The following is a 25,135-nucleotide window of genomic DNA, read 5'->3' as shown; positions in this document are numbered from 1 at the left end:
GCCACAAGGACTGCAACAGTTTAAGAAGGCAGCTCACCACCTTCTTCTCCATGACATTTAGGGATGGCCAATAGATGCTATTCTAACCAGTGACATCCACATCCCATAAAAGAATGAAAAAAAGGTGTTTTGCTGCTTTGACCCTTAGTTATCAGTAGTTGATGCTAAAACAATTGTTATATTTTGTTATGTAAAATCAATAAGGAAGATCTTGTAGTTGGGAAGATATACAATTTATAAAATATTCGGTTGTTATCAATATTTAAAGTTGCCAACTTCCAATTTAAAATAAGCAAAGTTTCCCCAAATTTACTTTGTTGTATATCACCACAGTTATTAAATTCATTAATTTTACAAAAACATTAAGGGGAATAATTAAAGATTAATTTACTTGACAATTATTTGATATTCAGCACAAATATATATTTAACTAAAAGTAAAACAATGTGACACCCTCCTAAGCAATGTATTATATGTAAACAATATGAAGCATTATTCACAGATTTTTACAAATTTATGACAAATATAACCATATGAATGTATGTATGAGCAAACATTAAAAATAATCTGCCCTAAATTCAGTGCTTCACTATTGTATATTTAACAGATGCAAAAAGATGGGAATAGCAATATTATTTAATGTGGTGCCAGGAAAATCATTTGTTCTTATATTATTGAACTTAAAACAGTTTGAAAAATGATAAACGTGATTCCAACTATATATAACCTAGATCACTAGTTGCACCCAAATTAAGTCTGACTATGACCAAGAGAAAAACAAATTGTGCTCTATCACATGCTTGCGTCATTTCCAAGTTTTCACTAGACAGGCTATTTGTGGAATCGCTTGCTTGAAGATTTTTTTTTCTTATGCTATCCTTGCACAACATGTCTTTACTATTGAATCATGTCCTGGACTAATCGTGACTTGACTTTACACATTACTTCCACGCTGCCTATTTTATTACATCACGAGAATCTAACTTGATGCAAGCTGTGCTGTGTTCAGCCCTTTATATGTCCCAAAACAGACCAATCTACGTTGCTCAAGGACATTAGAAACAATTAGCTTATTGAATTCTTTACAAATATTTGCATGGCATTATATTGCTTTGATGCCTAAAAACACAACTTTAGGTTTCAAATTGAGGGTGAAAATACCCAGCTGTATCTTACCATCTCTCAGTTCCCTCCCCTCCATCTGATTTGACACATTGCTTCCGTGACATTCAAAATTGGACAAATATAAATTACCTCCAAGTACACATTGGCAAGATCTAAATCATTGACTTCAATCCCCACCACAATCTCCATACCCCAGTCACCAAACCCAGCCCTCTTCATGGTCAATGTCTGAGCATGCGATAACATATAACAAAGAGCTGCAGAGGCTGGATATCTGAAACAAAAACAGAAAGTGCTGGCAAAATTGTGCAGGTCTGTTAGTGTCTGGAGGAAAATAAACAGAAGAGCCGGTTCTGAAGAAGGGTCACTAGACTGGAAATGTTAAATCTGTTATTTTTCTCCAAAGATATTATGAGATGAGCTGAGTTTCTCTACAATTTTTATTTCTGTTTTAGGTAGTTTGCAGACTCAATTCTTTTTGATCCTGCGTTAAGTTTCAGACACTACATCCTCTCAATCACCAAATATGCCTCCTTTCGCCTCTGAAACATTGTTGAACTCTGAACCCTGCCTTAGCTTATCTGTTGCTATATCCCCCATTTACCTCAAATTTGACTATTCCATAGCTCTCCCAGCTGACATCCCACCTTATACTCTGTAACTTTGAGCTCATTTCAAAATCAGCTCCCTACATTCTAATGTAGGGTTCCAATATTGAGTTCTCATAAACCTACATTGGCTCCTAGTTCTGTGATGCCTTGATTTTAAAAATACTCACTTTTGTTTTCAAATTGCTCCATAATTACATCTCTTCATTTCTGTGACTTTGTCACAGCCTACGAACCTCCAGTTCTAGCTTCTTTCCTATAAAAGATTTTATTCAATCCACAAATAGTTCTCATGCCTTCAGGTGGTTAAGGACAAAGAACAATATAGTACAAGAACTAGCCCTTGGTTCTCTAAGCCTGCACCAACACATTTTGCTCTTCCATTCTAAAACTGTCTTCACTAACAGGGTTATTTATCCCTCTATTCCCTTCCTGCTCATGTATTCACCCAAGCGCATCTTGAATGCTGCTATTTTGTCTGCTCCCACTATCTCCTCTGGCAATGGGTTCCAGGCACTCACCACCCTTTGTGTGAAAAACTTGCCTTTTAAACTTTACCCTACCCTTGCACCTTGAACCTCCTCTGTCCTCTAGCAATTGACCCCTCCACCCTGAGTCAAAGCGTCATACTTTTCATTCTATCCATGCCATTCATAATTTTATAAACTTCTATTAGGTCACTCCCTCAACCCCTCCTGCATTCCAGTGAAAACAAACCCAGTCGATCCAACGATTGTTCATAGGTATATAAGCATACCAGGCAACATTCTGGTAAACCTTTCCTGGACCCTCTCCAAAGCATCCAGTAGTGTGGTGGCCAGAACTGTACACAATATTCTGAGTCTCACCTAACTAAAGCTATATAAAGCTGCAGCATCACTTGCCTATCCTTATACACAATGCCCCTTCCACTGAAGGCAAGAATGCCATAGGCCTTTTTTTTATTACCTCATCTACCTATGCTGTCTTCTTCGTGGACTTGCACACCCAGATCTCTCTGCACATCAATAGCCCTAAGGGTTGTACCATTCACTGTATAATTTCTACCTATACTTGACCTTCCAAATGCATCACTTCACATTTGTCCTGGTTAACTTACAGGAACTTCTGTAAACTTTTCTGCATCTCAAATTATCTCACCTCTTTTAAGACATTCCTTAAAATCTAACACTGTGACCAAAATTTTGTTTACCTATTCTAATGCTGCCTTATGTGGTCTGTCATAATTTGTGCTTTTTTAACACTGCAGTGAAGCACAGTGAGGTATTTTACAAAGATAAATGCACTATATGATTCTCGTTGTTGTTCATATCGTTTTCTTCAATTATTAAAAACGTGTAGAGAAACCCACAGGTACAGGAGATATGTCTTTATTCAAACTACATAATATAGTTCAAAGGCTACGTGATGAAATTGGGCTGATGCTTAAAAAGATACTCCAATTGCTAAAGAGATTTCATTTAGGGATTGGACATGGAATAGTTCAATGAATATATTTCTTTTCCTTCAGGTTTTTGGTCAACACATTTTACTAAAAGTATATTTACAGAAGTGACCAACAATGGATTTTATTTTAGTTAGTATAGCAGGCATTTCTTATAAATGTCAATCACATCATAACTTGAAATGGTAACAACACAGCCAATTGGCCTGTTATACCCATGCCGACTTTCTGCAAGAGGAATTCACTAACACCAGGTTTTCTTGCAGCCCTGAAAATTATTTCTCTTCAGGCAATTATTCAGACTTCTTCTGAATGCCTCACTGAAACTGCTTGCACCATTGTTTCAGGCAGTACATTCCAAGTCCTAAAATGTTTTCTTCATACCTTTGTTGCTTTTTTTGCCAATCACGTTAAGCCAGTGATCTCTGCTTCCAATCCTCCGACTTACTGAAACAGTTTTTGCACATTATTTTTTGTCTAGATTGCTTATGACTTTGAAGCTCTGTATCAAATCTCTTCTTACTGTTCTCTCATTCTAAGAAATGATCTCCAGCTTCTCCAATTCACACATAACTTCCCATCATGCAGACCTTTCTTCTGAATCTTTTTTGGTACTCTGATGTACTCACAGCCTTCCCTACCTAAGAAAAGATAGGCTTGTCATAAAGGGATTGCTGCAGAAGTACAGCAGACTGATACAGAAATGGCAGGACTGTCCAATGAGAAAAGACTTGTTTGATTGGGCTCGCATTCACCATAGTTTAGAAGGATGACAGGGAAATCCAATTGAGACGTATAAAATTCCAATTGGGCTGGACAGACTAGATACAGAGAGGATGTTTTCCCTGACTGGGGAGTCTAGAAGCAGGAGACACAGTCTCAGGATATGGGACCGGCAAGTTAGTATTGAGATGACGAAAAATGTCTTTGCTGAAAGGGTAGTTAGCCTATAGAATTCCCTACAACAAAAGGCTGTGGAAGCCAAGTCATTGAATGTATTCAAGAAAAGCATAGATACATTTTCAGATTTTAAACCTATCAAGGGTTATGGGGAGAAACAAGGAATGTGGCATTGAGATAGAGTCTGAGTTACGATCAAACTGAATGGTAACGCAGGTTCAAAGGACCAAATAGCCCTCTCTTGCTCTTTCCTAAAGTATAGTGCACAGAGCTGCCTACAATTCTCCAGTTGAGGCTGAAACAGCACTTTATATTGATTTATCAAAGATAACTTGCTCTCATGCTTTTTGCATATCTTTATAAAACTCATGATTCAGTTGGCCTTATTATTTGCTTACTCAAATGTCCATGCTACCTTCAGTGATTTGTGCATATATGTCCATAAGTTCCTCTTTTCTTGCACCCTCCTATAATGATACCCATTCTTTTACGTCACATTTCTTCAATCTTCATGCCAAAATTAGTAGTTTCAAATTTACATGCGTTATTTTTAGTCTGTTACCTGCCCACCTATTTGAACAAACTTCTGAATTTTTAGACTGTCTCCTCACCATGCACAACTCTTCCATGTTTTATGTTATCCACAATTTTTTACAATAAATGTTCCTCCAGTCCAAACAATAACCATTCACCATTATTACCAATTATTAAGCTCTGCATCTATGTTGCTACTGCCTCTTGCATTTCATGAATGCTAATTTGTCAAAAAAAAATTATGACATACATCATTAATTGCCAATTGGAATTCCATGAACACCATATCAATTACATTGCCTTCAACCACCCTTTCTATCACTTCATCAAAAATGAATGCAATGCAGGTTAAATAGACAGCATTTGCCTTTAACAAATCAGTGTTGGCTTTCGTTAACTAATGTTCATTTTCCCGACCGACAGTGAATTTTGTTCTGAATTATCTTTTTAAAAAATTTTCCCACTGTCACATTTAAAATGCTTGGCTTGTAGCTCAGTTTGTCATTACAGTAATTTTTGAACAATGGTATAGCATTTGCCATTCTAGTCCTCTAGCACCAACCCTCTATTTAAGACTGATCAGAAAATTATGGCCAGTGCTTTTGCAAAATCCATCAGAATCCTTGAATGCATCTCATTTTATCCTGGAAATTTATCAACTTAAGCATAGTCAGTGCATTTAAGAGCTATTTTTTGATATTGTTGTTAAAATGCTTCAACTACCCTTATCTCACTGTGACTTGTTCTGCATATTCTTCCTTAGTAAAGACAAATGCAAAATATTTGTTTAGTAACTCATTTTTGCCCATTGTGTCCACATGGAAATCCCTTTTTAGATCCAAAATGATCACACTCCTTTTGATGAAGGGTCCAGGCCCGAAATGTCAGCTTTTGTGCCCCTGAGACGCTGCTGGGCCTGCTGTGTTCATCCAGCCTCACATTTTATTATCTTGGATTCTCCAGCATCTGCAGTTCCCACTATCACTCACACTCCTTTTCCCACTCTTTTGTTACTGAAATGCCTACTGAAGGTTTTTAGATTCTCATTCACATTAACTAACTATCTCTTTCCATACACTCCTTTTGCTTTCAGGTTTTGACTTTGTCTATAACCCTGCCATATTGAGAACTAGTTCTCAATTTTTTAATCATCTGACATCTAACACTTTCTTTCTGCTTCATATTCCTTGACTGGGCCAGAATTAACTCTTTGTTAAAGGCAGCCTATTGTTCAAATACAGTCAATTGTGCCAATCTTTGATTGCAATTTATCATGGACAGATCTATTTGCACCTCATTTGCAGTTGGTTTTCTCCTATTTATTTCTTCTTACTCTAGATTTTTCCTTGTACTTTCTAATTGTCTACTTAAAGTTTATAACATAAGCATCATTATTCCTATATGTCACCCTACTGACACTGGGTTCACTTGGCCTACCTCATTCCCAAGAATGGGGGCCTAACAATGCCTCCATTAGAAATACACTTTGGCAGAAAATTCTACTGAATTCACTTTAGGAATTCTTCGTCCCTGCACTCCCAGTATTTCAATGTACATTTGGTTAATTGAAGTCCCCCATTACAGATACTTTATAAATACTGCACCACTCAATCTTATTCTCACCAAATCAGTGTTGTCCTTCAACAATGTAGGGTATGCTCTTCAGTACTCCACTCCTTAATCAACACTATCGCCTCTCCTCCATTCTCCCTCTTCCTAACTTTTCTGAATGTGATAGAGGTTGAAAGATTTAGCACTCAGTCCTGTCCTTTTTTGAGCCAACTTTCCATTATCACACTTTTTAAAATAGAGTTCTTCAAAGTTTGACTTATTCCAGAAATTGTGTTTAAATAAACCAGAGTCCATTGTCCACTTTTGATCTGGGGTTTAAGATGAAAACTATATTCCTTCAGAGACAACTTCAGAAACAAATTTCAAAGCCACGTGTTTTTCTGTTTCAATATTAATATGAAGCTGTAACACATGATGATGTACTACCAGTTCATTGCATTTCATCTCAAGCTGAAACTTAAATGTCAATTATGATTACTGTTTTCTTTTAATTTGAGCATTTTCTGTAACATGAAGACCAATTTTGGTGCATTTGACAAAGGTAAAGGCTTTTTAAAAAATAAGCAGCAAGAAACAGGAGAAGCTTTAAAGTCAAATAAACCCGACTCAAACACGTAAGGATTTGCTGGAAAAGGGTCCTATCACAATCATAACGGTAACAGTGTGTGTGGGTGACAATATTATTACTCGTCTGTTTGGAGGCCGAAAAGATCCAATGAAATTAAGACAAAAAATGGTGGTAAATCATATCAGAGGGATTTCAAACCAAAAATTCTCAGATTCATCGAATACTTGGGATAATATCAAAAAAGAGAATTTGTCAGCGCACCCTTTTCATCAGAATTGTGGTAATCTGATATTCCCCGCGTGGTATTTTGTCGTTGGGTTATTTTAGAAAGTGTGATCAACTGAGGTCGCATGGGGGAATATGAATTTGCAGAACAACATCCCGCAATCCACTCTGCTGAAATCACCGATCTGAGCTCTTGAAAATGACATGTCGTGGGGATTCCTCCCAGTCCAGCAATTTCATAATAACAAATGTTTTGAAACTTGACCATTACAAATGTTACCCTTAATTTGAGACGTTGGGGTATAAATTCAGGAGCACCACTTGTATCAAGGCACTTCATTCTGTGGCATGTGTATCTACATAATTGATACACTCCGTTTATACTGGGATTTTAAAAAGGAAGACTGTTAGAAATCGTTCTTTTTGTTATGCTTTGTAGGTTTATTGCAGAGTGCATAATGTTAGCATGTTTTTTTTTATTTTTATCTTCTGATATTGTTGCGAGCGTGGGCTGCTTGGATACGTCAGCCGACGCAGAAATCTGCAGAACTAGCACAGCGCACACAGGACGACGACTTCATTTTCATTAACTTTCTCGAATATGTCCGTCATTTGCAGATGAATAGCCTGGGCAACAGCAACTGTACGGGAGGTATGTATCCTCAAAAATACAAACGTGCAGGAAGAGAGGGAGTGTCCTGTGGGAATCAAAAGTAACCCAGGGATGCAAATAATGTCTTAGAATATAGTAAAATACAAACATGACTATAAATTACAACAACACCTTAGTCATAACCTGTACACACACATCAGGACATCCTCATTTGCTATTTGGTAAAAATGTGTGTGTGTGTGTTTGTCAATGCCTACAAGGAGGATCACTGCAAAAATGATATAAACTCTAAACTACATTCATGCACATTTATTTCTTTATTCGAAAACAGAGCAGTAAATGCTGTCGGACCAGACCCACGGTGTGGGCTGCCTACCTTGGATGAATGTCCACCAGTAACACTAGCGTTTGCATGGTGATTACATCTATCCTCTTGCAGTGAAATCGCGCCACTTTCAGCACTTTCAGATAGGTGAAACATAGCACTATTAACGAAAGGAGAAAACTGAGGGCGTGAAAAACTACCGTAAAAACCACAAATTGGGTCTGATCGTCAGTTCGGGTCTGGCAGAGAGTACAGGAGGCGTATAGGCGGCTGTAACCGACCCAGGATAGACAGATTGCCACAATAGGAAAGGACAGAGAGTGAAACCACGTGTAACCCAGCATGATGGCAGCGTCCTTGTAACGCATCTTAGAATTGTAACTTAATGGAAAAACCACCGCAATCCATCTGTCAGTACTTAGAGCAGCCATGCTCAGCATGGAATTGGTTATCAGAAAAGTCTCCAGGAAGCCTACGAGTCGGCAGACGGAGTCGGCTGCTGGCTGCTCCTTGTTGATGATCCCCACTAAAGTTAATGGCATGTTCAGCACAGTCGTCAACAAGTTACTGAGTGTCAAATTAATGATGAACATCCCAGGGACCTGTTTCCGGATTTCAGCGCTGTACAGAAAACAGATCAGCACCAAGACATTGGACAGCAACGACACAATCATCAAAATTCCCAGGAAGAGCGATAGGATCACCTCCGCTGTGCTCATGGTTTTCGCCGCTCAGTGTCCCTTGTAGCCGGTTCTGTCATTCCCAAATCCCAGACAATACATTTTCCTGCAGCTCCGTGTTCGCTCCCCACCTCCCAGTAAGTCCGGCGTTGTTTTGCAGGCGAGTTGCAATTCTGTGAGGTTCCACGTCACTGGCTCGGTGTAATTTACCGGGCACCGGGGAAGTCCATTTCACTGAGGCTCTGGAATGCTCCCCGACTGCCTGCTTTGCCCTTGCAGAGAGAGTTCGTGGGCTCTTCCGTGAGCCCAGACACAAGTAATACTGGTTATTGAAGAAGAGCCGTTTTGACAGTTCAGTTCATTATTGGCACACTCACTTCAATCTCTGCGCTGCTTTGAATTGGGGGGGTGGAGGGGGGTAAGATTTATTGAGTCTACCTATCACATGCACGTCTGAGTCATTGAACAATTGTGGTCAAAAGTGTCCACCAAGTGCTCTCGAACTAAAGCTGTTTCTAATATAGAGCAAGGTATCAGACACGGTGTCGACAGGCGCAGTAAGTAGATGTTTGTATCTGATCACTGGTAAATACTGACCTATAAGATTAAACGAATTACTATATGGTAATCATTATAACCCGAATTTCAGGGACTAAGTCATTACGATGGTGGATTTAATCAATTAATAGGATTGCTCATCAGTTAATTGAACAATAAGTCATCCCATTCAAAAAAAACTTTATGAGAAACCTCAAGGATATTAGTAGGAAACCCCTTCATTCTGAGAGATGTTCTTCTATCAGGCTGGCAGCCACTGAGTCATATAGCTTAACCCGGGCGATATTTTACACCACACGTACAAGTTGGCGCGAGTTTGTATAACACACTCACGCATCATGTGTTTTACAGTTATAGCCTTATGAATTGGCTCTCAGAGGATGGGAACGGTCACTATTTTGCACAGGAAAGACTCGTGATTTACACACCACTTATCACAATTCCTACCAAGTTACGGTGGGAGGAATAAAATTCATTTCCGTATCAAAATAGTAGCTTCTCCCGATATCAGTCTGGTTTCACAAGCCATCTTATCAACGACAGGCTCTTATGTGCATCAGCTGAGGCACTTAATAAAGGCAGTTTGTTACAGTAATCCCAAGAATGGCTTCATTTTCATAGCATTGCAAACTTATAAATAGGAATATGCATTTCAAGCGGGAAGGGGCAGAGAAATGCTGATGGGTTTGGGCAAGCAGACAGAGCCATGAAGACATTCAGTAAAATTTCGAGGATTTCCGATCAAATGTTATGCTCTGAGACCAACCCTAAAACCTTAGTTGCAAGCTGACAGTGGACAAGGCAACTGCCCTAGGTAAGTCTCTCAGCATTGATGTTAGTGTCTAAGATTGTTATTATCATTTCATTCAAACCATAAAGATCGGAAATCTTTACCATAGCGCAAAATGTTCTCAGTAACATCCGCAGGCGATTGCCAGGAGTCAGATGGACAAGTCATTATTCCCCACACCGCTGTCAGAAGCTGTGGAGATAATGATGCGGCTCGCAGTGTACAGCCGAGGGTACTTGAAAATGTAATCGTAACATTTGACGATCACACAGATTTGTGGATAGCTTACAGGTGGCTGTCCCAGACAACATTCCTCCATTTTTTTCCAGAACATGGCATGGTGCTATTTAATTCAATCACCTCCCAAATACAACGGTGTCATGTTGCTGCAAATAACTAATAGATGCAAGTTAATTTCCTCAGAAGTTATTGTTTGTCCATTCTACTGTATTTGTCCATTTAAGAGCATGGTATATTTTAATTACACATAAACAGACCCTCTGGCATTGAAAGCAAACTTTTGCAAGTAGGGTCCATTCAGATTTTAATTATTCTCTAGAATTCTCAGAAATAAAAGATAAATTTTCCATTCATTTTTTATTTTTGATCCTTTCATGATTGTCCTTCTACATTCAACTTTTGTTTCCATCTAGTCTACGTATGTGCTTGATATAGAGTTCAGCATTCAAATCGACATTTATTAATTTAGACAGTATGCTGCTCATTCACAACTCTTTAATTTGATTAATTGATTAAGGCCATGTAGAATTGTTGTTCTGTTCCCACAGATTGTAGGTGTCCTATTGATGATAATAAGTTTTTAGGCAATTGACTAACAGATTGTATTTCCAGTATAGAAATGATTTGGAAACTTATGGACAAGTATACAGCAGGAAATGGTTAATGCTATTTGTTCACTGCCCAGAGCACAATCCAGTGCTTTGTGAAAAAAATGTACAATTTAGCCATCATGGTTATAACCATATTTGGAAATGGGATTAAAAGTGTGAGGGCTTTGGGAGAACAAATAAAGGAAAATTGTTTCATTTGGGTCAATAACACAAGGTTACAGACGTATGGTAATTTACTTAAGTACTACAGGGGAAATTAAATACTGTTTATCAGGCAAGGGGTGTTAAGATCTGAACCAAACATCTTGAAAGGTGAATTGGGTTCCATATATTTGCTTAAAGAGAACTGGTTTGATGGGTTATGTTGGAAAAATCTGGTGTAAGGGACTAATTTGGAGAGTTCCTTCAAAGAGTCAACACAGACACGATGGCCTGAATAGCCCTTTCTTGTTGTATAATTCCAATGTACCTTAAATTGAAAAAATGAGTAGTTATGAAAAGTCAGTATGTGAATTTAAACCAGAACTGATGATAGATCACTCAGGTGCCCATAAGACCACATGAAATAGAAACTGCATTAGATCGTTTGATCCCTCAAGTCTGCTCCACCATTCAGTAGAATCATGGCTTATCTAACATTCCTCACCCATTTTGCTGTCCTTTCCCCATAACCTTTCACTCCCCTGCTGATCAAGAATCTATCCACCTCAATTGGAAATATACACAAGGACTCTACCCACACAGCTCCCTGTGACAAGGAGCTCCAAAGACCCACAAAACATCTGTGAGGAGAAATTCCTTCTCTTCTGACACTTGAATTGGCAAACATTTATTATGAGACTATGTCCTCTAATCTGAGACTGTCCACCAGCAGAAACATCCTCTCAAACTCACCCTGTCAAGCCCCATAAGAAGACTATATGTGCTTCAATGAGATCACCCTTCATTCTTCTAAATTCCAATCATTAGAGTACGAACGTGTTTAACTTTGCCTGATAACACAATTCCTCCCTACTGGCGATCATCTGAATGAACCTTCTCTGATTAGCCACCAATTACATAATATATTTTCTTGAATGAGGGAATCAAAATAGCTCATAGTCCCAGATGTGGCCTCAATAGCACCTTGTATAGTTGCAGTAAGATTCCCCTACACTTATGTTCCAACCTCTTAAAATGAAAGCCAACATTCCATTAGCCTTCCTGGTTACCTGCAGTACCTGTGTGCTAGGTTTCTGTGTTTCATGTACAAGTGTCCCCAATTATTTTGCATTGCAACTCTCTGCAGTTTTTCTCCATATAAATAATACTTCGTTCTCTGTTCTCCCTTCCAAAATGAACAATTTCACATTTTCCCACATGTTACTCCATTTGCCAATTTTTTGCCCACTTACCTAGCCTATCAGTATCTCCCTGTAAGCTGTTTGTAACCCTCATGCAATCTGCCTTTCCACCTATTTTTGTGTTGTCTAAAAATTTGGCAATAATATTATTGTTTCCTTCCTTCAAGTCATTAACATAACTTGTAAACTATTACAGTCCCATCACTGATCCCTGTCACTGGTCACTGGTCACAGGGTGCCAACTTGAAAAAGAACCCCTTATCTTCATACATTTTTCCTGCCCTTTAGCCAATTTAGTAACTGTGCTAATCCAATCCTCTGATACTTTTCCAGAGTGTAAGGATTTTTGCAAAATTATAATCAATGCAACCATTGTCTCTATAGCTACCTCTGTTATGATCCTGGAAGAAAGCCAACAAGGCCAGGGGACTTATTTGCCTTTAGTCCCATTAATTTGCCAGTTTCAATTCTCTAGTGATGTTGCTGGCACTTAATTGCTCCCCTCTATTCTTTAGTATTAATAGGAAGTTCAAGGTATGTTTCACCATAAAAGACTGACGCAAAGTATCTGTTTTAACTGTTCTGCAACTTTCTTGTTCCTCATCACCACATCCTCAAATTAATTTTTCTAAGGGACCTTTGTTCACTTTGACTTGGCTCTTCCTTTTTATTTATTTTAAGAAGTGCTTATTGTCAGTTGTTTTTAATTAATTTTGTTTGACCTTGTAGTTTACTTCTCTTGCTTTATTATCTTTTTAGTCTTTCTTTGCTGGAATCTGAATTTATCCCAGTGTTTGGGCCTATCATTGGCTTTTGCCTCCTATTATGCTTTTTCTTTCAACCTAACACTGTACTTAACTTCCTTGGTTAGCCATAGTCAGTTTATCTCTCTCCTACTGCTTTTTACGTTAGCTACTGGCAGCTCATATTCCGTCAGCAGAACCTCTTGCCTCATTGTACCTACATCACTGGTACCTATGTGGGCCATGACAACTGGATCTTTCCCCTCCACTCCAAGCTCTTCTACCGCCCACATGAGATATCCTGATCCACGCAGCCAACACAACTTTTAGGCTCTTGATTGCAGCCAAAGAGAACAATGTCTATTCCTCTGACTATACTATCCCCAATTACAAGAACACTTATCTTTTCTTTCTCATGGTGCTATGGTGAATTTGCTTATCGTCCTTATTGGCCCTGTTCCCCTCCACACAGGGAGAAAGGTTACCAGACCTGTTAGATGATTTAAAGAGCTGAGGCTCATTCAGCGCTACCTCCTGAACCCCCCTACCTCCCTTGCTTGTAGTCACAGTCTCCTATCCCTGACCACGGACTGAATTCATGGGTGTTAATCTAAGATTGTAGAACTCTGAAGAGGAGTCATATCAGACTCAAAACATTTAACTTTCTTTCTCTTCTATAAATCCTGCCAGAGCTGCTGTGAACTTTCAGAATATTAGGCTTTTGTTCAAGGAAGGAGTGGAGAGTTCTCAGAGAACCTTGATGGACGATGGAAATCTGATCAGCATCCATGGTGAAAGGAGATCACCACTGTCCGGAAACTCTTAAAGTGATGCAATCAGAGAAGGGATGGAAAGTGACTGGACAAGAGGAGAAGAAATAGATGCAACATATGAAGAATTCATTTCAGTGGAATAGGTACAGCCTGAAACAACGGACCTACTGGGGCACCCTGTTTGCAGACCCAGTAATAAGTTAGAGATAATGGGAACTGCAGATGCTGGAGACTCCAAGATAATAAAATGTGAGGCTGGATGAACACAGCAGGCCAAGCAGCATCCCAGGAGCACAAAAGCTGACGTTTCGGGCCTAGACCCTTCATCAGAGAGGGGGATGGGGGGAGGGAACTGGAATAAATAGGGAGAGAGGGGGAGGCGGACCGAAGATGGAGAGCAAAGAAGATAGGTGGAGAGGGTGTAGGTGGGGAGGTAGGGAGGGGATAGGTCAGTCCAGGGAAGACGGACAGGTCAAGGAGGTGGGATGAGGTTAGTAGGTAGCTGGGGGTGCGGCTGGGGGTGGGAGGAAGGGATGGGTGAGAGGAAGAACCGGTTAGGGAGGCAGAGACAGGTTGGACTGGTTTTGGGATGCAGTGGGTGGGGGGGAAGAGCTGGGCTGGTTGTGTGGTGCAGTGGGGGGAGGGGATGAACTGGGCTGGTTTAGGGATGCAGTGGGGGAAGGGGAGATTTTGAAACTGGTGAAGTCCACATTGATACCATATGGCTGCAGGGTTCCCAGGCGGAATATGAGTTGCTGTTCCTGCAACCTTCGGGTGGCATCATTGTGGCAGTGCAGGAGGCCCATGATGGACATGTCATCAAGAGAATGGGAGGGGGAGTGGAAATGGTTTGCGACTGGGAGGTGCAGTTGTTTGTTGCGGACTGAGCGGAGGTGTTCTGCAAAGCGGTCCCCAAGCCTCCGCTTGGTTTCCCCAATGTAGAGAAAGCCGCACCGGGTACAGTGGATGCAGTATACCACATTGGCAGATGTGCAGGTGAACCTCTGCTTAATGTGGAATGTCATCTTGGGGCCTGGGATGGGGGTGAGGGAGGAGGTGTGGGGACAAGTGTAGCATTTCCTGCGGTTGCAGGGGAAGGTGCCGGGTGTGGTGGGGTTGGAGGGCAGTGTGGAGCGAACAAGGGAGTCACGGAGAGAGTGGTCTCTCCGGAAAGCAGACAGGGGTGGGGATGGAAAAATGTCTTGGGTGGTGGGGTCGGATTGTAAATGGCGGAAGTGTCGGAGGATAATGCGTTGTATCCGGAGGTTGGTAGGGTGGTGTGTGAGAACGAGGGGGATCCTCTTGGGGCGGTTGTGGCGGGGGCGGGGTGTGAGGGATGTGTCGCGGGAAATGCGGGAGACGCGGTCAAGGGCGTTCTCAATCACCGTGGGGGGGAAGTTGCGGTCCTTAAAGAACTTGGACATCTGGGATGTGCGGGAGTGGAATGTCTTATCGTGGGAGCAGATGCGGCGGAGGCGGAGGAATTGGGAATAGGGGATGGAGTTTTTGCAGGAGGGTGGGTGGGAGGAGGTGTATTCTAGGTAGCTGTGGGAGTCGGTGGGCTTGAAATGGACATCAGTTACAAGCTGGTTGCCTGAGATGGAGACTGAGAGGTCCAGGAAGGTGAGGGATGTGCTGGAGATGGCCCAGGTGAACTGAAGGTTGGGGTGGAAGGTGTTGGTGAAGTAATAAGTTATGTGGGTTTGTCAAGGTTGGGAGACCATGAAACCATTCATTAAAGATCACCAGAGGAGATGAGCTCAGTGACAGTGTTGGAAATGACTTTGTTACCAATGTACAAGGTTCATTGATTACATTGTTACACACAAATTGCTACTTCCATATTAAATGTGTTTTATTTTATGAATGTGCTCAGTGTTAACTGTGGATTCACTCGTACACAAAAAGGACAAACATAAACTGTGATACTGGAGGTAGGAGGTGCATGTTCTGTAATGTGCATCTCTGTAAATAAAATTTTAAAAGATATGTAAAGGTTGGCTCGAGTTTTGCCTTTCAATAGCTGGCTCTTTGGAATTCACTAGTGATTGTGGTGGTTCAATAAACTGTCCTCCAAAATACAACCTGCGATTAGATAAGATTACTCCTGTTCAAAAATTCTTAAGTGGAAAACTTGTGGATTTGATTTGTTTCTCAGGCAGGAATATGTTTAAAAAAAACTGTAATGATGAATGAGGAAAAATGATATGGATCAATGCACAATTTTAAGAGATGTGCTAATGGACACTTGGGGGCTTTACATATAAAAATCCTTAAGAATGATAAAGCATGTCAAAAAGCCTGTCAAAAACAATGTCAGGATGCTCTGTTTTGTAAACAAAGGCATAGAGTACAAATTAAATCGTTATACTCAATCTTTATAATGACTTTTTAAGGCCTGGAATGTGGTATCCAAAGTTCAGCAACAGATTTTAAGCATAAGAAAGACTTGGGAAGTTTGTAGAAAAGATTTACAAGGATGAATAAATGCCTTAAGTTATTTGGCAAGGCTGAAGAGGCTGGGTTGCTCTCCTAAGATCAGAGAAGGTAAAAAGAAAGGTTTAACAGAGATGTTGCAGATTAGAAAGGTTTTTGATAGACTAAGGAAGAAACAATTGTTTGCACTGACAGTAAAATCTGAAAACAAAGAATACCATTTTAAGGGACAAAAACAAAGTTGCTGGAAAAGCTCAGCAGGTCTGGCAGCATCTGTGAAGGAAAGAAACAGATTTAACGTTTCAGGTCTGGTGACCCTTCCTCAGAACGTTAACTTTGTTTTTTCCTTCACAGATGCTGCCAGACTTGTCTGTTTCCTCTCCACCTATCTTCTCCTCTATCCATCTTCGATCCACCTCCCCCCTCCCCCAATTTATTTCAGAACGCCCTTCCCCTCTCCCATTTCTGATGAAGAGTCTACGCCCGAAACGTCAGCCTTCCTGCTTGGCCTGCTGCGTCCATCCAGCTCGACACCTTGTTATCTGGGCTTTTCCAGCAACTTTGTTTTTGTCCCTGACTTGCAGTATCTGCAGTTCTTTTGGTTTTTATTTACAATTTTAAAGGAACCTGATCTCCCTTCGAGTACTTTCTCAGAATCTTCTAATTGGTGATCTCACTGTTCTCCATGATCTGGTCAGTTGGACATGTTTCCTGGTTGGGAATCTTTGAGGAAAAAGTTTTCTCCACTTCTAGCATGACTGGAGGAGAATCATAAAGCTGATCAAGTTCATGGAAAAATGAAATATTTCTTTCAAAAAAAGGATCCAATCTTCTGTAGCTAAAATCTCATGTTCCTACAGACTGTGAGAAGATTCCTCACAAGCAAAATGGAATGTGATTATTATTTTGGGGAAATTTGTATCCAGGAAACACCTAGTCAACATTCTCATCTAAACGATTAATGTGACCTCCATTCAAACAAAAAAATCTCCTATCAGCTGAAGCCAGGAATATTGTAATAGATACAAGGTATGAAGTGTGGATCCAATGGTATGGGAGCCACAGGATTTCAAATACCGGCCATTTTTTGATCCATCACACTGATATTCTGCAAGAGATTTTCTTGTCCTTGAAGGATCATTAACTTATCAAATGTAAGCCATGTACTGATGGGTAGCATGCTGAGAAAGTTAATTCACCACCACACATTTAATAATCGATCTATGTAGCACTGTTAGCAAGCTTTCACTGATGTAGTTAAACATTTTTAACTTGGACAACTGCTTGCACTTCTTTCAGTACAAATTATTTTTGTTGCTTCTACCAAATGTCTGGAATTAATAATCAAAATTCACTCCATCTTGAATTCAAAATGTTTGATGCAATAACATTCATATTATTTAGAGATATGTAAAAATAGTCTAAAATCTTTGCCTTGCTTTTACGCACAGGTGATGCAGTAAAATCAAAAAGCTGAAATGAATTAATAATAAAGAATTCCCTGAAGACAATGAAGAATCCAATATTGTGATCAAAGTGTTTTTCTATTTTAAAGTCACTGCATTCCTCTTTTTTGTTGATAGAACTCTACTGTGGTCACACTGAATTTGAATTCCATTCTGATTGTTTTCTCATTGAAGTTAAAACTGTTTCACAATATTTTATTCAATGACAATCCTAATCAATCTGCATTAGGAATTTGCAGGTTCAGTGTTGATTCGGCCAGATTTTTCCCGTAACAGACATAAAACATCTGCAAAACAAAACACAATCGAAACAATTCCAATAACTGGTCATGCATGGTGCACTAACAGTAATGCTGTTCAATTATAGATGCTGAAGTTTTTGGTGCACATTAGTGAATTTCATCAAGTTGAGAAAGCCTCTATGGTACACAGTACAGCTCTAGCAATCCCTTCTGGATGTGACAAGTACTTAGAAGAGAAAAGCAATTATAGGTGCCTATTACTACAAAATACAAGAGATAAAGAAAGAACAGTTCATGTCAATAAATGTTTAAGGTAAAAATACAAACTTGACTCTGATGAATGAGGGGTTGTTGATTGAAATTATTATGCCTGGTTTTGAGTATATAATTTGAGATGAAGCAGCAGTGACTGGATCATTATGAAGCGCCATCATTCTATTTAAAGTTTACATCAATAAATGCTAAAGATTCAATAATATTCTTCAAAGAAAGACAGGACTTTTTCTGGATGTCCTATTTTTTCCTCAGAGGGCAAAACTTGGAAACTTCTCTAGTCCTATTTCCAAAAGAAACCATAAAATGGGTACAGTGATTTTATTTCTATACCTTCAACAGGTTATTTAGATCTCAGTTACATTTGTTTTTGCTGTGTGCCAATTAACTGTTGCTTTTGCCTATATAACAATAGTGACAATGGACAGAAACTAATCAGGAATGACGGCTTGAGAAAAAGAATAAATGCCCAAATCATTGGCATCAAGTCCAGCACCCAATGTGATCATGCTGAAATTCTAAATTTAAAATACTGCATGCCTGCAAGTCAAGTTTGTTAAAATTTTGCACCATATTATAGAAAGTAATTTGTCAGAAGCATTCCTTAAAGATGTGATAGATGCAATTTGAATCTAAATCTTCATTTTTGCTGATATTTGGATATTTGGTACAGATGTCAGTAAGAAACACTTACAATAACATCATAATTTTGTTCCTCAAGCTACTAAATACATAATAATTTTAAGTGATTAACACAGCTGTAGCATAAGTATAGCAGACATATCATTGTGTGGGTACTTTATCCAAATCAAAATTAATGTTGTAAATCTCCACTGTTTTCTGCCAAATAGAAATATCTTTGTTCATAGTTCACATTCAACTATTTTAGTCTGCTTCACATCTTGATAAAATTATGGCTGATTTGCTTGTATCCTTTTCTACCCCCGATAACTCTTGATTTTCTTGTCAATCAAAAATCTATCAAACTCAGATTCAAATTCCCCGATCTAACCTCCATTGAAACCTAGGGAAGAGAATTCCACAATCTAATGGCCTTCTGAGATGAACATTTTTTGCCCTCATTTTTGTCTTAAAATGGAGGCCTGTAATTTTAAACTGTGTCCCCTACCATTTGCGTCCTTAGTGTCCCACAAGAGGAAACATCCTTTCAGGATCCACTGCACATCCTGTCAATTCTCTTCAGGATCTTTTATGTCTCATTAAGATCACCACTCACTCTTTTAAATGGGGATAAGTTCAACCTGTTCAACCTTTCTCCATAAAATAAGCCCTTCATCCAAGGGTTGTGTTGAGTGAACCTTTTCTGACCTGTTTCTAATGCAGTTGACTCCTGCATTAAATAAAGTGATCAATCTGTATGCTGTATTCCAGATGTGTTCTCACCAGTAACCTGTGCAGTTGCCTTAAAACCTCCCTGAACAATAACATTAACATTCAATTTGCCATGCTAATCACTGACTGTACTCACAAACTATTTCTTTTTGTTATTCATGTCCCAGGATATCTTAATCCCTCTGTACCACAAAATTCAGTAAGCTCTACATTTAACCAGGTGCGGTTTTACTATTCTTCCAGTCAAGATGAACAAGTTCACATTAAATTCCATCTGCCATTTTTTTTTGCCCACTTACTTAAACGAGGTAAATCTGCCATAGGAAACAGAAGTATTAATAGGCCATTTAGTGCCTGCTCTGCTATTCAACAAAATTGTGATTGATCGTCAATTGCAACATCATTTTCCTAACTGTTTCCACATTCCAAGATACCTCAAATATTGAGAAGCCTATCAATCCCTGTTCTGAATATATTCAACAACTGGGCTTTCTTAGCCCTCTGGGATAGAGAATTCTAAAGTTTCACCACATTCTGAATGAATAAATTCAACCTAATCCACCTAATGATTAACTTCTCATTCTGGCACTCTGTCCTCTGATTCTAGAAATCATACCTACCCCTTCTTCACCCCACAACCAGGTAGCCTGGAAGGCTATGAGAATTTTCTATGTTCCAATTGGATGTTATCTCATTTTCCTAAACTCTAGAGAATACATGCAGATTACTTAATGAATCCTGATAGGACAATCCTGCCATGCCAGCGATCAGGGTGATGAATATTTGTTGCATTCCCTGAGTGACAAGTATATACACATTTAGTTGAGAAGACCAAAATCATGAATAATATCGCAGGTGGCAGTCTAACCAAGGCTTGTTACAATTGGACCAAGGCTTCTTTACTCTTGTACTCAAAAATACTTCTGTTGTAAACACCAACATCCCATTTTCCTCTCCAATTGCCTGTTACGTCTGCATCATGTTAGCTTTCAATAACTTATGAATAAAGACATGCATATCTATCTGCATCATTGATGTGACAGTTAGTTCGGTCAGCAGCAATGGCATGGTGCAATTCATCTTTGATCAATATTTAAGGCCTAATGTGTTCATTCTGCATGAATTACATATGAACGAGGAAATGTTTGCAAATGAAATATAGCTGGAGTCTGCAAACCCATGCTTCATGTATTTGTCCCTTCAATGTTCTCACATCTACCAGACATAGATCCCACACTTTTGCCAAAGTGATATTGACTGTGCCACACCAGGCATTATCTAAGCTCATTTTTAATTGCATTGTGCATCTGGGGAATGGCAAGTGAATGCAGATCACAGTGAATGCTGTCAGCACTGGCCTTTGCCTGATTACTAGACACCTCCATTGAGCTTCAACATTCTTTTTTATCTCACCTTACCATGACAGCCCATTCCCCCCATACACGGACTTCAAACATGCTGAACTTCATCTGTAACCATCTTCCCTGCCCCAGACATTACATATGAATGATGTTCACCCTGCTCCTCTAAACTCTACACAACAACAGCAAAAGCAAAGTTGCTGGAAAAGTTCAGCAGGTCTGGCAGCATTTGTGAAGGAAGAAAACAGAGTTAACGATACAAGTCTGGTGACCGTCTCTCTGAGGTAGGGTCACTGGACCCAAAACGTAACTCTGTTTTTCCTCCACAGATGCTGCCAGACCTGCTGAGCTTTTTCAGCAACTTTGTTTTTGCTCCTGTTTTACAGCATCCGCAGTTCTTTTGGTTTTTACTTAGTATTTTCCTCTAAACTCTACTTCTTGAAGCCACATTGTGGTCACTACGAATAACCACCACTCGCCCTATAGCCTATCCTGCCCTTTGACACTGTCCTATCTATCTCCTCATATGACCTAATCTTCCCTCCACAATCATCTTTGTTCCCAACTCTATAAATACCTCTGCAAACCCCAGCCTTGATTCCCTTTCCCCTTTTGACAGTGCTATAAAGGCACTGCCCCAGTGCAACTAACAAACAGTCTATGTGTGTGTGTGAAAGAGCACATCAATATACTTGTCTGATAGCCTTTTGTTCCAGCTGAAGGCACAACAAAGCAAAGAGTAGATGCTGCCAGACTGCAGGGGGCACTAAGTGAGCAAGGATAAGCAAGGAACCCTGAGATGTAGCCTCATCTAATCCATGAGCTGTGCGCCTGTCACTGTGTGCAAAGGTATTTGTGCAGTAGCCTCTCAATTCTAGTTACTGATGCACCTGCAATGCTTGCCTGTGCTTCTTGAGCAGCTGGGAAGAGTATCAGAGAAGTACCACGATGGTCATGCTGTCGACTGCCAATATCACCGGATGAAGGATACACATGGCTGGTGCCCATGCATTACATCCAAAATGCTGTCTGGTACTAAGCGATATGGACATCCTTTGGATCAAGTGCCAAGCTGAAGTCATAGAGTGATAGAGTTATATAGCGTGGAAACAGAGTCTTCGGTCCAAATCATCCATGCTGACCAGATATCCTAAATTAGTCTAGTCCCATTTGCTGGCATTTGGCCCATATTCCTCTAAATCCTTCCTATTCATATACTCATCCAAATGCCTTTTAAATGTTGTAATTGTACCAGCTTCCACCACTTCGTCTGGCAGCCCAATCCATATACATACAACACTCTGTGTGATAAAGTTGTCCTTTAGGTCCCTTTTAAATCTTTCCTCTCTCACCTTAAACTTATGCCGGCTAGCTTTGGACTCCCCCACACCGGGGAAAAGACCTTGGCTATTCACCCCATCCATGCCCCTTGTGATTTTATAATCCTCTATAATGTCACCCCTTAGCCTAATGAGCAATTTGCTTTGCCACTCAGATGCACAAGATGCTCTCATCATTGAGATAGACCTCACCAGGTCTCATCCACTTCCATTACAAATATCATCTTTGTCCAAGTTGCTCAATCACCTATAAGATTTCACCCAAAGCATCTTTTATTCACTGGGATAAATCTTTTGTGAGAGTGATTAAATATCTCCTTAAAAGCCAGCGTCTTCATCCACACAGTCTAACTGTTCATCTTAGTTTTCCAGGTCACTTTAACCAGATCTGCTTCCATACTCTTCTGATTGTATTATTTCAAGTTTAGATCTGCATTACACTCCTTTGAACTGAACATGAAATTCTAGCATGTTTTGATCATTTCAATCATAAAAAAAACATTATTTGAATTCGAATTAATCTTATTAATTGCTTAAGTTAAAGGTGTGTTATGGTAGTGTAAATTAATCAATATTGTACTTAAATTATTTGAACTATGAATGTAAAAATATCAGAGGAAAAAATGAAGCATATACAGAGAGCATACCTTATAGCAAATATATAATCCCAAAATTGTCAGTTGTGACTGTACTGAGTTCCAATTATTGGGTTACATTTGGACGTTTATCTCTATCTGTTAACTGATGGTTGTCCTGAAGAATATTTCCTCACCTTTTTGCCTGTTTTGTTTACGCCTCTCTGGAAGTCATTGGGACTTGTTATGGGGCTTTTCCACTGATGCTACAAGACCTCCTTCCAGGTTCACATTATTACAATGGGATTTATTACAAATTTGTTATTTCCTATTGTCATGAGCAAGTGCCAGTTTAACAAGTTTTTTAAATAAGACTCAGCCAGTCATGAGCTTGGGAGTTAATAATGTAACCTACATAAAAATCCAACGAGTACAGAGGGAGCGCTGCACTCTCAGAGATACTGTCCTTTTGAAATAGATATTAAAAAGATTTCAGCTAAACTGCTAAGGACATTCAAGGAGCTATTTGGGAGAAAGGATAAGAACAGAGATGCTGTGCTACTAAGATATGCCCATTTGGAAGTCTGGTTTCAGCATTCAATTTAGGTCAGAATTGCTGATCACTAAAATTTGAACTCGGCTGGTGGTTTAAATCAGACACCTATAATTTTGCACTCAAATAGTGTTTAGACAGATATTTCAAGGAGCATTAGAGTTGGGCTACACACATCACTTTCAACAAACATGTCTTCCATGACACATGACTTCTTGGATTATTGTATGCTCTTTGCTCATTCTTTTTTAAATATAGCAGAAGCCACTTCTTTGGATACCCCTCATGCTGTTAGTGAATGTCAAATATTTCATACTACTTTTGCCAGTTCATTATTCTTTACTTTCTTTTGTAAATTTTCCAGTCAACCTGCTCAGAGATATTATAAGTGATAATGGGAACTGCAGATGCTGGAGAATCCAAGATAATAAAATGTGAGGCTGGATGAACACAGCAGCATCTCAGGAGCACAAAAGCTGACGTTTCGGGCCTAGACTCATATTATAACACACCTTTGGAGCAGGTGTGACTCGAACTGAGGCCTTCTTATCCAGAGGTAGGAACACTACTGCCTCACCAGAGGAACCCTCCTTATTCTCTTTTGGTTTGTTTCTTTCTGTTTTTATTCTGTTTTGAACAAGGAAAACCAAGCAAAACCACTTGCTCAGATGCTGAACTAGCCAAGCTATCATGACGAACAAACTTCCAATCACTGGGCTGGAGGTCAATGAAGGAAAGCTTGCGTAACCAGGGTAACGCATTAAAATAACTTTTCATTTCTCACCTTCTTGTTATCACTAATAAGCCGCCCTATTTAAGTCTCTGCTGCAAGGAACTATCATGGCCTTACTGTGTACAAAGCTATTAGCTGCACACAATATTTTATTTGTGCTTCTTTTTCTTAGTGTAGTGGTATTTTAAGATGAAGTAACACTAAATGGAACTTACACTTGTGGTAAAGGATGATCATAAAACTTTTAGATCCATCATGTGCAGAAAGATGGAATTGTTTGAAAGGTGTATGCTGTTCTTAATGTATAAACCTGGGAACAGTTTGTAACAAAGAATAAATACCCTGTGTTTACAAATTACTAAAAGTTGAGAACCAATGTTTACTACTCTTCTTTTAGGTCTGGGGAAACAGCATCTTGCCATTAATCTTCTTGGAATGTTCCTGTAATGTATTTATTTAGGAGACTTTAAGAAAGTCAATATTAGATTCTTTCTTATTTATCCTTTGTTTTAATTTTCTCTGCCCTTTATTCCAATCATTATTTTCCTCTATTTCTTTCTTTTTTTGAACCTGATTTGACATAGCACTTATTGAGGTTTTCACTGCTTATTTGTCAATCTTTTATTCTAAATGATTAAAGAAACACATCCATGAAAAAATAATGTCGAAGGATATAGATGACCTTGCTCAGGAGATCAAAAGTAAAACTGTCCTAGGTTAGAAAACAAAACAGATGGCATGCAAAGCCCTTTAAGCATCACTGAAATGCTACACACAAATTTTAATTTCCCTTTATTCTTGTGTGAGATGTGAGCAATGCTGGCAAGGCCTTGAACTAATTGGACCTCTTGGTCATTTCAGAATGCAGTGAAGAGTTAACCAATTATGGCTGTAGTGCTGAATATAGAAATTAGGAGCAGGAGTAGGATATTCAGCCCTTCACATCCACACCACCATTCATAGTTGATCATCCAACTCAATAGCTCATTCCCTCACCTTGCCCCCAACCCCCACCACCAACTGCTAAATTCAACTCCTTCTTGAAATCATACAATGTTTTGGCCTGAACTGTTTTCAGTGGTAGTGAATTCCACAGGCTCACCAGTCTCTGGGTGAGCCTCTCCTCATCTCAGTTCCAAATGGTTTACCCT

The 25,135-nt window shown here is 39.5% G+C and overlaps 1 protein-coding gene across 1 annotated transcript in view; it reads right to left on the bottom strand.

Moving 5' to 3' along the window:
• The window catches only part of gpr26 (G protein-coupled receptor 26), a 30,278-nt gene extending 21,119 nt beyond the window's left edge, over positions 1-9,159 (bottom strand). Inside the window, exon 1 of the mRNA XM_048550754.2 lies at positions 7,966-9,159. Coding sequence (XP_048406711.1) covers positions 7,966-8,633 — 668 coding nt within the window. The 5' untranslated portion in view covers positions 8,634-9,159. The remainder of the gene's footprint in view (positions 1-7,965) is intronic.
• Between the last annotated feature and the right edge of the window lie 15,976 nt (positions 9,160-25,135).

Source organism: Stegostoma tigrinum, chromosome 20, assembly GCF_030684315.1.
Source record: "Stegostoma tigrinum isolate sSteTig4 chromosome 20, sSteTig4.hap1, whole genome shotgun sequence".
NCBI lineage: Eukaryota > Metazoa > Chordata > Chondrichthyes > Orectolobiformes > Stegostomatidae > Stegostoma > Stegostoma tigrinum.
Note: the sequence above shows the minus strand (reverse complement) of the source record. Positions and strands in the feature narration are given on the sequence as shown.